General features: G+C 43.8%; 1 protein-coding gene across 1 annotated transcript; it reads right to left on the reverse strand.

Annotated features, from left to right (window-relative positions):
* Positions 1–10,639: 10,639 nt before the first annotated feature.
* Positions 10,640–13,182, reverse strand: LOC148853435 (uncharacterized). The gene is made up of 5 exons (XM_088982592.1): positions 12,876–13,182; positions 12,658–12,766; positions 12,246–12,493; positions 11,896–12,115; positions 10,640–11,801 (listed from the first exon to the last, which is right to left on the reverse strand). Exons 1-5 carry the CDS (start codon positions 13,008–13,010, stop codon positions 10,822–10,824), a joined length of 1,692 nt encoding a protein of 563 aa, XP_088838718.1. The 5' UTR covers positions 13,011–13,182; the 3' UTR covers positions 10,640–10,821.
* Positions 13,183–15,540: the final 2,358 nt, after the last annotated feature.

A 15,540-nucleotide genomic window follows, 5' to 3' on the forward strand; every position in this document is an offset into this window, starting at 1 on the left:
AGGCCTTTTGCCCTAGCATGAATGCCCTTGGTGAGGTGCTTGTTCCGGTGTATTGTTTTCCGCAATGGCCCATGCCAAGGGCTCGTCCCTCGGAGGAAGGCTTCCCACGTCGGCAGGTCTTGAGGCTGCGGATCTTTTTGGACTTAGGACATTCGTCCAATCATCCGAGTTGAAGAGGAACTTTGCTTCATTTATTCATTACTTCATCAAAAAATTACATTCATTTGTAATACATCCGGACGAGGGACGGGTCTTCCATATAAACTTTCTAGCCGAGTGCTTACTTAATCTGGTAGGGGCCTTCCCAATTGGGACCCAACTTTTCCACTCTAGGTTCAGGGACCATGACCTTCTTAAGGACAAGGTCTCCCTTTCTGTTGTGCCTTTCTTACACCCTAGAGTTATAGTAGCAGCCACCCTAATCTGTGCTTGTTCTCGGGCTTCTTCCAAAAGATTTAAGTTCGTTCTGAGCACCTCGTCATTCTCGGCCTCATTATACCTTTTGATCTAAAGCGTTGGTTGGCAGATCTCTACTGGAATCACTGCTTCCATACCGTAGGTCAGGCTGAAAGGGGTCTCTCCTGTCGCTGTCTGTGGTGTGGTTCAGTATGCCTAGAGGACGCTGTATTGTTTGTTGGCCCATAGACCTTTAGCTCTATCCAAGAGAGGTGTACTATTGGTCGACTAGGCCATTCGTCTGGGGTAGCCCACCGAGGTGTACTGTTGTCTGATGCCAAGAGAGGTGCACTATTCTCGGAATTTAGCATTATCGAACTGTTTTCTATTATCCGTAACCAGCATGTGGGGGAGGCTGAAGCAGCAAATAATGTTCTTTTAAAAGAAGTCCTAAATTGCCCGTGCCATGATAGTGGCTAGTTGGTCGGCCTCTGATAGCTATAAATATATAACCCTAGCAAGTGCACTAGTTATCAAGTAGTATAAAATATCGTTCCTACAGGGATTTAACAAAATAAGTATTAGAACCATTGTCTTCCCTAATTATCTGGATAATCAAAATTTAGATTTTAGCAAACAAGAATTACTGAAAATAAAAACTGGAACAAAGAAAATAAAAACAAGGGTGATCACTAATCGAATATGCAAATGATGGAATCACTAGGACTTTTGGTGCACCTAACCAATGTGATGAATATTGATGGGTCCGATTATCCAAGACTAATTGTCATTCCCATAAGCTGAGATTTTCCCAAATTTATTTAATATTCTCTCTCGAGATAGACTAAACCTACGCCAATCAGGTAACCCGTCGATCTCTCGAGTAGAGCTCTCAGGATGGAAATGCATTAAGTCTAAGAAAACCATTAAATTCATATGAATCATGTATATATATATATATATATATATATACCATTCAATTCACACTATGAATTATTCTGTCAATTATGTGAATTCCTCTCTCAATTCATTCACATAACCCAAATCACCTAAGAGGTGGTCAAGCTCTTAATTGCAATAAGCACAGTAATTCATAGACTATATGGAAATCACAATCTTGGATAAATCAATAAGATAAAAAAAATATTCAGTAACATGGTTAGGCTTTCCATAGCCCTAGAAAGAAACAAATCAATTCATGATGGAAGAATTAAAACAAACAAAGGGGAAGAAAGAACTCTTGAATTCGCCCATGGTGCTGAGATCTCCTCTTTTTGAAGTTTCTTGAATTCTTAAATCTTTCTTGAACCTTTCTTGACTGATTGCTCTTTGCTCCTTAATTCAAATCAGAAGTTAAATGATTGAATGATTTAGTGATCAAGTCATCCCTAAAACTGGTCCGCCCCCTCCTTTATATAGATTAAAGGGGAGGGGTGGTCTCCTAATTTCTCTTGAAGTTGATCTTTACAAGAAATAGAAAGTCCTATCTTAATTCTAATCTTATCTCTTTATTTCTTGAACTCAATCCCTTTTTCACTCTAAGATTACATCAAGAATTTGGATCTAGAAGGATTCTTCTTAGTTTCTTGTTCTTGGATTCGTAATAGACCTCCTTTGCGAATTGGGCTTCAGCCAAGCTTTTCTGCGAGTTGGGCTTCAGCTGCGGATTGGGCCTTCCTATGAAATTTCTCCGAATTCAGGCCCGGATTTGACTTCGATGCAGGCCGAATCAGTGAAAGACCAAAATATGAAAGTTGTGGCTTTTTCTCTTATCTTTCCATTGGGTCTTAAATCATCCTATTCGGAGTTCGGAGACGCGAGTTAGGCCCAAATCATTGAACAATGTCAAAACTGTGAAAAATCATCCGATTTGTCTTTCTTTGCTCTTGATGCCTTCTTTCATGCCCTGAACCGGAATACAAGAAATATGAGTCTAATTAAGTACTAATTCAGTATAAAAGACAGAATATTAGGGGATACAAATATGATAAATTCTCCTCTCATCAGCCTCCACTCACCTGGTGAAGTAATCCACAGTAACAACGAGGTACTTCCTGCCCCCCATTTCTGAAGGGAAGGGGCCGAGGAGGTCCATCCCCCACTTAGAGAAGGGTCAAGGGATGTTGAGGGCCAAAAGGTGGTAGCTAGTTGATGGTAGAGGTTGACATGTCTCTAGCACTGGTCGCACTTACGCACTAGCTCAGCTACGTCCTTGTGAAGGGTCGTCCAGTAGTACCCTCTTCCTGGCAAAAGCATCAGAGGTAAGGCAAGGTGAAGGACCTCCTCTACAATTTACCCTCCAGTAGGGTGTAATGTGCTACATAACGTCTGAGTTTTCTGGCTTCGTTCCTATCGTCGGGTAGCCTCCCCGTCAGTAGGAAGTCGATGATGGGGTCCATCCAAGATGGTTCAGCCTCTACGGGGAGGATTTGGATGTCCCCTATGGAGGGCCGAGGTAACCTTTCCATGCGCACAGTGCGGCCAAGGGCCACGTCCAAGGTGCTTGCCAATTTGGAGAGGGCATCAGCTCGGGTGTTCTCGGCTTGCAGGACTTGTTGTACGGAGAAACGACAGAAGTGGCAGGCTAACTCTCTAACCTTAGCAAGGTACTTAGTCATGCTCTGTTCTCTGACCTCGTATTCACCGTTAACTAGATTCACCACCAATTGTGAGTCGTTGAGAACTTCGATGTACTTAGAGCCGAGATCTCTGGAAAGCTGTAACCCTGCCAAGAGGGTTTTGTACTCGGCTTCATTGTTGGATGCAAGGAACTCGGATCTCAGCGCATACTCTATGATGGCACTGTTGGGGGTGAGGAGAATGAGGCCTGCTCCACACCCTTTGGCATTGGACGAACCATCGACAAAAAGTCTCCACGCAGGGGGGGTTCCTCCACCAGGCATGCTTCTTTTGATTTGCCTCTGTGAGGCTAACCGAGGGGCTTGTTGAATGTGCATTCTGCTATGAAGTCAGCCAAGGCTTGCGCTTTGATCGCGGGCCTAGGCTGGTACTGGATGTCAAACTCTGATAGTTCGATCGCCCACTTAATCAGGCGTCCCGAAGTCTCTGGCATGGTGAGGATGGCTTTAAGGGGCTGATTCGTCAAGACCACGATGGTATGGGCTTAGAAATATGGCCTGAACTTTCTAGCTGAGGTGATGAGGGTGTAGACTAGCTTTTCCATTTCAAGGTACCTGGTTTTGGCGTCATAGAGGACCTTGTTGACATAGTATACAAGTGTTTGGACTCTGTCATCTTTCATTAGGATCGAGCTGACGGCCTCGTCTCTAGCTGACAAGGACAAATATAGAGTTTCTCTTGATGCTATCTGAGCAAGGAACAAGGGTGAGGCAAGGTATAGCTTGAGATCATCGAAGGCACGCTGACATTCCTCCGTCCACTAAAAATTTTTCAAGTTCTTGATGGCACAGAAGAAGGGAAGTTAGCAGTTTACCAACTTCGACATGAAATAGTTGAGGGCGGCTATCCTACCAATGAGTCTCTAGGTCTCCTTTACTGATCGAGGGGTGTCATGTCTACTATGGCCTGTACCTTGTTCGGGTTGGCTTCAATGCCTCTTTGAGTGACAACGAAGCCTAAGAATTTTTCAGAGGTAACTTCGAAGGCACACTTTGATGAGAATAAAAATTATCATATTTTTATCCCCAAATATTCAGTCTTTTATACTTAATTAGTACTTAATTGGACTCATTATTCTTGTATTTCGATTCAGGGCATGAAAAAGGCGTCATGAGAAAAACAAGGCTAATCGGGTAATTTTACCCAATTTCGGCACCACGAGATTATTTGGGAGTAACTCTCTCATCCGGACTCCGATTGAGAAGATTCAAGATGCATTGGAAAGATAAGGGAAAGATATACAACTTTCATGTATTGAATTTTGATAAATTAGGAATGCATAGAGGTCAAAATTGGGCCCGAATTCTAACCAAATTCGCAAAGAAGCCCAGTTCGCAGAGAAGCCTTGCATCGGCCAAATTCGTTAAAGAAGCCTTCTCTAAAGCAATTAAGGAGACACCATCCAAGAAAGCTCCAATAAGGAGGTCAGCTCCAAGGAGAAAAGGAGGAAGTCGGCGGCAAGGAGAAGACAAGATCTCAGCTTCGAGGGCAACATCATGAGTTCTTTCTTACCCCTTGTTTGTTTTATTTCTCTTATCATGAATTAATTTATTTGTAGCTAGGGTTGTGGTAAGCCTAACCACGACAATGAATTGATTTTTATTCTGATTTACCCAAGATTGTTATTTTCATATTGTCTGAGTTATTATGCATAATGCAATTAAGAGCTTGGCCACCTCTAAATTGATTTGGTTTATGTGAATGAATCGAGAGAGGAATTCATATAATTTACTGAATAATTCATAGTGTGAATTGAATGGTATATAGAGATATATATACATGATTCATCTGATCATATAAGTTTTTCATAGAACTTAATGCATTTCTATCACGAGAACTCTAGTCAAGAGATCGAAAGGTTACTTGATAGAGGTAGATTTGATATATCCTAAGAGGGAATATTAAATAAATTTGGAAAAACTTCAGCTTATGAAAATAATAAATTATCTTGTTTAATCTAATAAATTGATATCCATTGGAATGGTTAGGTGGACCAATAGTCCTAGCGCTTCCAATTTGATCGTTGCAAGTTTTGTCATTGATTGCCCTTATTTTTATTTTGTTTTCTTCTATTCTTAATTTTTAGTAGTTCTTATTGTTAGATCTGAAATTCAGTTGTCCAAATAATTAAGGAAGGCTATAGTTCTAATACTTATTTTGTTAAATCCTCGTGGGAATAATATCTTTATACTACTTGATAACTAGTGCACTTGCTAGGGTTATATAATTATAGCTATCACACTTGTTCGGGTTGAGCTTCATGTCGAACTTGCACAGAGTATCAAAGGTCTCAGCCAAGTCCGATATGTGTGCTTCGGTCTTCAAGCTCTTCACCACCATGTCATCAATGTAGGCTTTGACATTCCTCCCCATTTGATTCTTGAAAATTTTGTTGACAAGGCGTTGGTAGGTGGCCCTTGCTTTCTTAAGGCCGAATGGCATTACCTTGTATCAGTACAAGTCATGCTTAGTGATGAACGAGATCTTTTACTCATCGTCGGGGTGCATCTGGATCTGGTTGCACCCGGAGAAGGCATCCATGAAGTTGGGTAGTTCATACCCTGCAGTGGCATCGACGAGGTTGTTTATACTCGACAAAGGAAAACTGTCCTTCGGGCAGGCTCGGTTAAGGTCTTTGAAGTCAATACAAATCCGCCATTTCCCATTAGCTTTCCTTACCAAAACCACGTTAGACAACCAGTTAGGGTAATGTACCTTACGGATGAAACCGACGTCGAGTAGCTTATCAACTTCCTCTCCTATGGCCTTCCATCATTCTGGTGCAAAGTTCCTCTTCTTTTGTCGGACTGGCCTAGAGCTCGGGTCTATGCTCAGCTTATGAGAAATGACCGATGGGTCAATTCCGGGTATGTTTGTGGCAGACCAAGCAAAGGCGTCATCGTTAGTTTTGAGGAAATTTAAGGGCCATGTGATAGGAGGACATGGCTGGGGCTGACCAAGCAAAGACGTCGGCGCTCACGGGGAAGGTTGGACCCGACACGGACTGTCTTCTCTGGTGATGACTCGTCCAGGAGAACCGAGATGAGGTCTTCAATTGGTTGGCCTCGGCTCGGTGGCTCCTCCCGGAGGTCAAGGCCTTCTAGTGACAGGGCCTCCTTATTCTTTCCTTTTAGCACCACAACGTAGCATTGGCGGGCAATTTGTTGGTTCCCACAAACAACTCCAACTTTGTGCTCAGTGGGAAACTTGAGGGCCAAGTGATAGGAGGACATGGTTGCCCCTACTGCATCAAGGGTTGTCCTCCCCATTATTGCATTGTAGGGAGAGGCAACCTTCACCACCAGGAACTCATGCATCCAGGTCACCTGGTGTGGTGCTATCCCCACCGTGATGGGTAGGGTAATTTTTCCTTCCAACCTGACGACACCGCTGGAGAAGCCAGCGAGGGGAACTTTGATAGGCTGAAGCTGCTCTGGCACAAGCTTCATTCTCTCATAAGTGTCGTAAAAAAGGATATCGGCTAACAAGTCACTACCCCCCAAGATCTTTTTCACCAAAAAATTGGAGATGATGGTTGCGACCACGAAGGCATCGTCATGGGGGACTGTGACCCCCTCTAAGTCCTCATTGGTGAAGAAGAGGGCATGTGGACAGCTCGGCCTCTACGGAGTGTCCTGGTAATTCTACTTCTTCGGGACAGGCTCCTGGATGTTAAGATGCCTGGCGTAGGCTTTTCGAGCCGAGGCTGAGGCTTCACCTAAGGTCATGCCCTCGGTGATGACATTGATGGCGCCTACCACTTGCTGATGCTGCTGCTGGGAGGACGAGGCGCCAACCTCTCCTCTGACGAACTACTTGAGGTGCCCGCGACGGATAAGGGACTCTATCTCGTTGTTTAGATCGTAGCAATTCTTAGTGTCAGGCCCAGTGTTGCGATGATACTTGCAGTACTTCATAGGGTTTCCCATCTTGGGGTTTTGCTTCAAGTTCGTTGGCCACTTCACAAACTTCTCCTCCCCGATCTGCATCAGTATCTGAGTGCAGGTGGAGTTGAGTGGCATGTAGTCCTTGTAAGACAAGGCTCAGGCCGATGGCTTCTTGTTGTCTTTGCCGCCATAGTTGTCGGGGTGGTGCTGGTGCCCGCCTTTCCTCTTCTTCTTCAGGGGCCCGTCTTGGTGCTCGGTTGCCCTTTCTTGTTTGTCCCCAACCTACGATGTATTTTTGGGCCTTCTTAAGATATTCGAGCTTAGTCTTCAGTGGGGTCTTGGCGATCGAGCACTTGAGGGCTGAGTTGAGGTAAAGTCCATTAATGGCGGCATGCATGGAGACCATAGGGTCGAGGTCTCAAAGTTTGAGCTCTTCCTTCTTAAAGAGGTCAATGTAGGATTGCATGCTTTCACCCAGTTTCTGCTTGAGTGACATTAGAGAGACTACGCTCTTCTGGCATTGTCTACTACTCATTAAGCAGGTGAGGAACAAAGTTGTAAATTGCTCCCATGAGCTGATTGATTGAGGAGGGAGGCCAGAGAACCAGCGGCAAGCGGCCCCCCTGAAGGTGGCCTAGAAGGTCAAAGCGTCAAAATACCCGTACAGTATCATGAGCGCCCTAAAACCCTCTAGGTGGTCATCAGGGTTGGTGCTCCCGTCATACATTTCCAATGTGGGGGGAGAGGCTCCGAAATGATTTCTAGGGCAAATGCGTCCATGCGATCAGTGGAGTTGCCATGACTGGTTGAGGCATCAGCTCAGCTCTCCTTAACCTGGTGGAGCTCATCCTTGATGGCCCCAATCTTGGCAAGCCCTAGGTCAGCATGGGCATGGGCCTCACTTTAGTCCTCGCAGACTTGGTGGGCGTTGACTCGGACTCCCGAGTACTCCGAGACATGATTGTGTGCTCCTCTGCCGGTGCGATGATCATTCAGAACGTCCCAGAGATATATGACCGAAGGTGGCGTCATCTCTCACCTCGGGGCGAACTCTAGGGTGGCCAAGATGCCCGCCATCGTCCCAAGGCACCTCCCTCCGGCAACGGTGGTGTTGCTCTGAGTGGGCACACTTTCCCTTTGTCCAGAAGGACAGATGTTCCTTCGTGGTGAATATGGGTTATGGTTGTTGCCCGATTCTGATGGTTTGGCCAACGAGTTACCATGGTCGAGGGTTGGTGGCTCGACATGCTCGTATCGGCCCTGATCCTCTAAACCCCAGCGGGGCGGTCGCCTCGAGAGGGACCTCCTTCTCGGGGGCAAACTTCTTCCATACGTTGAGCAAGGTGGTCCAAACGATTGAGGACAACTTGAAATTGTTCATAAGTGACCAGGTTCTAATTGTTCCTGGTTCTTCACACCATGGCTTTCAAGCTTAAGAGGGCTTGGATTTAGAGTATGTTTTTTTTTATCCTAAAGCGGGGGTCATCTTAGCAACGTTTCCCACAGACGGTGCCAATTGTTGCCGCACGGACTGGCTGAGTGCAATGAGGTAGGCTGAGGCGAGGTATTCCTTCCGAGGACTATAAAAGCCGATGACTGTAGGTTGTTCCTTCAGTGACGAGGTTCTTGGAGACCGGGGGTACTGCAAAACAGGGAATGTCAGTGGCCTCGGGCGGAGACCCGAGGCATAGGCTCCAATGCTCAATTTAGTACGATGAGTAAAGTAGGAGAGGGTGAGACGAGGTCTTGAAAACAGTCCTCGGGTGCACCAAATCTCCAAGAGTAAATGCTAAGGGAGCAAGGTAGATGCGAGAAGTAAATGAGTGAGTTGTGTTAGAATTCCCTCTTGTGGATCCCCCTTTAAGGGAGATTTACCTCTTATTTATAATTGAGTGTGGTGAAGGTATGTGAAGATGAACATATTGAATGAGAATCGTACGAAGTCAAACGGCATGCCCTAGTAGATACGTCTAACCTTCATATGGTTGGCTCCGTACAAAGAAAACAGGGCTCCCCTCTATGGCTGACGCTGTCAGGCTAACCCACATCACTTACAAAAAAATACTTTGGGTGTACTTGAGAGATTTAGCTGCCGTATAAAAGAAATATGCTCACTCCTCAAGCTCTATTTCCTTGGTGTTGATTTTTATCCCGAAGCCCTGCATCCGGATGAAAACCACTATGTGATGCGTGTGCTATATATACCCATTAGTTTGTAGAGATCCTGGTTGGTTGTAGCCTGTACGGTAAGGGTAATGGGTTTCAGCCTTTCAGGGTTTGGAACCTGGAAGCTCTCTCTCCATCCGCTTAGGCCTCGTTTCCAAGTGTAAAATTCAAATATGTCGACTGCACTATTGTGGTTGGAAAATTACAAAAAGGCAAACTTTGCGAGCTAAAAAATATTTATATTCGGTGGTGAGATGGTCTGAAAATAAAATACGGGGATTGACCGGAGGCCCCGAGTGCCTGCGCATTCGTACCAATGTTTTTGCTTTTTTTAAAAGAAAAATGGAATGGAGCAGTAGCAGAGGAGAGACTAATCCACCAATTTAACAAACAAATTCTCTGGATTGAATCAACTAGGAATAGGATAATAATAAAATCCAAGTCCTTGAAATATGAAAAATAAAATAAAATCTACACAATCCAATCCAAGCAATCCTTTTGATTAAAATCAAACAGAGTGAGAGAGAGTTGACTCGAACTGGTTAAGGGGGGACCAGTTGACGGTGAGGGTCTGATGTCTGAACTCTGAAGCATGAGGTCTGAAAAATTCAAACATGGAGCCACCCCGATTGTGTATTCACTATTCATAAGGTGATGTTGACCTAAGGCCTAGTCAACTCAACTGACATATGACAACCAAGCATTGTGTGTATTCAGATGTGCCCTTTTATTTTGAATTTTTGAGTATTTCGTGTGGTGAGAGTTGAGACCGGAGAGAGAGAGAGATTCGCACATTTTAAACTGCAGCAACAGGGTAGGCTGCACTGCACCAATACTACGGCAGAGAGGGAATTCTCATTTTAATTATTAACTTCCCCGTGAAGAAGATGGAAATAAAACGACTCGAGTACCGCACTGGACTACATCATAGTAAGGGAACGGATTACCCATACCCCACCGGCCCCAACCTATCCAAACACACAGAGCCTCTCTCTCTCTCTCTCTCTTGGCGCCTAGAACAGATAAATTCAGCACAATGACGGCTATGGCTAATTCTCTCATTTTGAAACATTTGAGAAGCCAGCCCCAACCTCAGTCAAACAGTGAGAAAGACAACCTCTCTCTCTCTCTCTCTCCCCCCTTGGGATGTGGGGGGCTCAGTGATAACTGATAAACAAGTTGGTTAACATATAATGGAGTTACAGTGCAAGAAGAAAAATGTTGACAAATCACTGCTCTCGTTTCTTGATTCTACGTCCACTCAATGTAGCATTAATGAGGAAGACAGAACCATTAATTTTCTGACCACAATTCAACGCTTGCGTTCATCACTGTATTTGTTTGCTCTTGAACCCGCATTCAATGCTACCCCATCTGCCCACACCCTCCTTTTTCTTTCCCCCACTTATCTCTGCAACCTCTCTTCAGCTGTCAATTAATGTCTTCCTTTTTTTACTCATTTATCATCAATAGTGGGAGCATTCTGCATTCCCCCCTGTTCTCTTCTCAGTTCTCGTCATAGTAACTTCTTCCCGAGATTAGTAAAACAGTGAAGCGTACAAGAAAGAAAAATCTTTAACCACGGATACAACTTTCACTAGACAAATGAGACAAAATCATGGCTTCAGAACAAAAGATACGAAAAGTTTTGCGGAAAGACTCCAAGGAAAACCAGCTTCATGGGATAATATGGATTGGATTAGTATATTGTTCTTTTTGCTCTGTTTTTTCACTACTGTAGATTGTTCAATTTTGAGCTGGCTGATGTGGCTTCTTCCTCTGTTTGTATTGAGACTGAGGGCGAGGATTTTGACGACACTTCTTTCATCTGGGATGTTAGAGGAGTTGATGATGGCGGCTTCACGGGTGGGGCTGCACAAACTGGAATCACTGATCGAATGTGAACTGCTGGGGCAATGCTCTGTACATAGAACCTGTTTGTGTTCAATATTCTTGGGAGAAGGACCGCTGCTGGGACCATGTTTGCTACGTCGGCTGCCTCCATTGGAGAAGAAAGAGGTCTGAAATGCCTGGTTGTGATCTGTGCTTGTTTCGGACAGTGATCAGGCATCGAAATGTTGAGCTTTCCCGTCTTAGGGAGTGGAAATCTCTGTTGATAACTGAGTTTTGGCCCCAAGGTACAACCCTTGTTTGAATTGTTGGGTTCCTTTTCCATGGGTTTCTCACTGGCATCTGGTTTTCCATTAAGACACTCTTCTTCGTCCTTTTCATGCTCTTCCAATGAAGGTGGGAACTCTTGTCTATTGACCTGTGATCTGTTGCTAACTCGTACTGGGATAGGTTTGTTCGGTGGGTAGAAAGAGAGATGGTTTTCTCTGGTTGGATTTGGCGGTAGGAGCTTGGAAGATGTGAGAGGAATAGATTGGGGAAGACGAGCCAAGAAGCAGTTCTTTTGCTGTTTCTGTTGCTGGGCTGTATAATTCAAGGAGAAATCAGGGACCGGATCCATAGACGTCCATTCCTGATGATGCAATAAGTTTTGGGGGGAAGAAGTAGAAACGTTATCCCTGTGAATCAAGAGCTCTCTTCTGCCTGCCTGCTTAGTCACCCTCTGTTTTTCGGATCTTTTTCCATCTTTAGGCCTGAAATTTGAGAGAACCTTTGCCACTGCTGCCTGTTCCTGTTCTTCATTGTTTTCAGTATTGCTTTCATTATCTTTGTTTGTTCGAGATGGAAAACCAAAACTTGGCACTACATGGATAAACATGGTCATGCTTAGAAGCCGTGATAAAGATCAAATTTCTATATACATACTGAGAAGGAAACTATGACAAACAGAAATTACTTTGTTTCAAAGCAGACCAGGCAGCCATGGCGGCATTTTTCTCAGCTTGTTTCTTGGTTTTTGCTGGTTCACCAACGAAATTCATACAGGCAAGCTCTACAGTGCAAGTGAAAACAGGTATATGGCTAGGTCCTGACCTCACGGTGGTGTATACAGGGAGGTTCAGACCAGCTCTATGAGCAGTTTCTTGCAGCAGGTTCTTGTACACTCCAGTCTCATCCTAAGCAGAGCTCATAGAAGGAAGAGTAGAATAAACAATGAAAAACATATAGCTATTCTTTCATCTCCTCAAACATAGAAAAGAAGAAGCCGAACTTATCATGTCTGGTTTTGTTTCGCAGAGAACTTACGAGAACTTTGGCAGCTAGAGACCTTGAAGGACCTCTTGTGTAGAGAGTGTTGAGTGCTACTTCGGCTGCTGCATGTTCTGCCTGTCTTAGTGTCGTGCAATAGCTGGGTCCTTCAAAGATTTCACCATTGAAATTGACGGAGGCCTTGAATCTAGGAGCATGATCAGGCCCTTCTCTGATACATGCATAAGAAGGGAGATTAAAACAGCTCCTCTGTGCCAGTTCTTGCAGCTGGTTTTTATACATACCTGCCATTAACAAACCCGTAATTGATCACATAATCCAAAAGAGATCCATTGTCTAAACCAGAAAACAATTTGAATAGAAATAGAAAACTGCATCAGTGGAGCTAGCCTTTCATCCAGAAGGGCCAAAAACACAAGAACATGCAAGTACAAGAAGAGAAACCAACCTTCTAAATCAGTCTGAAGAAAATGAACGCACCAAAGCCTCTTCACTACCGCATGAGCATGTATATCTTTTTTTTTCCGGGAAACAAGCACCTGATTTGAGATTGAGATCTGTAAAGAGTGAAAAAGAAATACAAAAAGTGAATAACGCTAAAATGTCGATCCAAAGCTAAGGTTAAAGGTTAGGTGGGGCTCTGTCTCAAAGTCTCTCTTGATTTACCCAAGATGGGGTTGAATTCCTTGACTGTCTGTGTTTAACGCACACTTTCCAAATACGGCACGGTTTTTCCAAAGCTGAGGAGCCAAAGAGCAGCCATTTCCAAGTCCCCACAGCCCCAGCCATCAATGAGAGCATTTATGGCTTCGTTTCGTAAACCATCTTTTCTGTATTCTGTGGTTTTCTAAACTTTAAACAAAACCATTCCTAGCCTGAATTGCCTATATATAATATGAGAGTCATAAGTCATATGTCATAAACATGGAGGACTTAAATGTGGATGACCGGAAAGATTCTTTCGTCCAAAGTCAAAGCACCATTAGTTTTCAGTCTGCCAAATAAAAAAGTTTTTCGGTATACACCAATGAAGAGTAGAGTCTGGATCTGCACATCACCATTTGATGCCACCTGTCCTTCACACATAGACAAAGTTTTTTTATAAAACTCATGTGTCGATAACAGGTGGCAAAAAACTGCTACGTGCCTAGCTATTTTTGTTAATGGCAGATCCAGACTACTGAAGAGTAGAGTCAAGCTTGTCATGAAGTAACACGGTTTTATCGTCAACAGTTCTTCCGTCATACGTGATACGTCCATGATGCATGAAAGGGTAGCGGGGTTGGGTCAACTTTGTCTTATATCAGTGGATCCCACCTTGTCCGTAGGGCAAAGTTCTACGGTAAGAGTTGCATAAACGCCCGCAGCCAAAAAAAAGAAGACAAAAAGCCATTTTCCACTTAGGCAGTTAGGATTAGGATTTAAGAACCCATATAATTTTGCATACAGATTGAATGCATTGCATCTACGTGCTTGATGCTGAAACATAAAATGAAAAGTTAAAGTCGTGATGTAAGATTACATCTCTCAAATTAAAAAGTAAATCCCTCGTAGCAGCTACCAAATACCAATGTGTCACGGTAATAATCACAGCCAATCCCCTTAATCCTTAATTAAAAGACCAGACGTGCTAAGAGGCTGCTTCATTCATTTACGTAACTTAAGGTTATACCCATCCTTCTGTTTTTAGAAGGAACTATAGATATCGCTGATTTACAGGCTGTATATGCTAGGATGTGCGCGGCCTGATTGTTTGTTCTATTTATGTATAACAAAAAACAAACTAGTAAAAGCTTCCAGAAGTTTAGCTAACCGTGGCTGATGAAGTTTTTCAACCCAGAGCTTTGGTTTTGTGATGCCCTGCAAAAAAGACTTAAGTTGCATGGAGTCACTGTATACTACTACCGAAGATAATTTCTGTCTGTGTGCTGCCTCTAATCCTGAAATTAGTGCCTTTAACTCTGCACCATAAGGGCTGACTGCCCAGCATGGCGCTCCTTCATATATGGTTTCTTCTCTTGTTGACTGTGGGAGGATGAAAGCTCGTCCTGCACTTCCTGTAATAGGATCATAAGAACCATCAATTTGCATGGTAGCTACTCCCCTAAGTGGGTTTTCTGGAAACTGTACATTAGCACAACTGCCCGAGTCTTTCCATTCTTCTAGTAGCATGTAGGTTCTCTATTTCTTTATGATTTCCTGTGGGATATATGTGACATTTTCAAATTGTTTTTTGTTCCTTGCATTCCATATAAGATAAAGCAACATACACCCCCTTCCCATGATCTCTATTGCCACTTCCTTTGCATGTGCTGACCTGAGTTTTTGGTGCCAATTTGAGAGGATTATATGGGCCGGCTGGTCTGATATTGCTTCTGGGTTTAGTCCAACCTGAGCTGAACACGATACATCTCGTGCAAAATGACAATGAAAGAAAAGGTGATGAAAAGTCTCTACCTCATTTAAGCACCACACACATAATGAATCCGACTGACCTAGCCAATGGTGGCTTTTGTCTTTCGTGGGTATACCTTTCCATAGCATTTTCTAAACAAAAAGTTGGAATCGGTATGGAATACTCATCTTCCAAAGTAGCTTCCAGTCAAAGAATGTTGATGATGATGAGCTTACTTCAGAAGAAAGGAAGTGATAAACTGAGCTTACTGTGAATCTCCCTGATTTGGTTAATTTCCAAACAGGTGTGTCTCTCTCTAACTCATTGTTTTTTGTAATGCTCATTTTGTGGGGGATTGATTGCTGGTCCACTAACCGGAGCATCTCTGCCTGGTTCCATGCTCCCTCTGAGCTTAGGAGATCACTCACTTTTATACTCGGGTTTTGATGAGTATTTGGGGCTGGCTTCGGAATCGTGGGGACCCAAGAGTCTTGGAATGCCTGTATGTTTTCACCGTTCTTGATCATCCACAAGGTGTTTGGTTTTAGAGTGGACAGGAGCTTTTGGGTTTGTCTCCACCATGGAGAACTATTACTTCTTGGTTTTCTTGCATTGAACAGATTGGAATTGGGGAAGTATTTCTGTTTAATTTGTGAGCTCCACAAGCTGTTTGGGAAGGCTAACAGCCTCCACTCCTGTTTGCTGAATAAAGCTTTATTCATCCTTGCACTTTGCCTGAGACCTAATCCACCACAACTTTGGGATGGCACAGCTTATTCCACGAGACTGTATGTCTCTTTTGGGAATTCCACCAGAAGTCACGTGACAATCTGTCTACTGCTTGATGGAATTTTTGGGGTAAATTTGTTGTTGTCATCTGATAGTGAGGGATTGACTGCAGAACCGACTTGACAAGCGTAGATTTGCCCGCTTGAG

The sequence above is a fragment of the Nelumbo lutea genome, chromosome 4 (assembly GCF_056320005.1).
Source record: "Nelumbo lutea isolate HS-2025 chromosome 4, American lotus-T2T, whole genome shotgun sequence".
In the NCBI taxonomy this organism is placed as follows: domain Eukaryota; kingdom Viridiplantae; phylum Streptophyta; class Magnoliopsida; order Proteales; family Nelumbonaceae; genus Nelumbo; species Nelumbo lutea.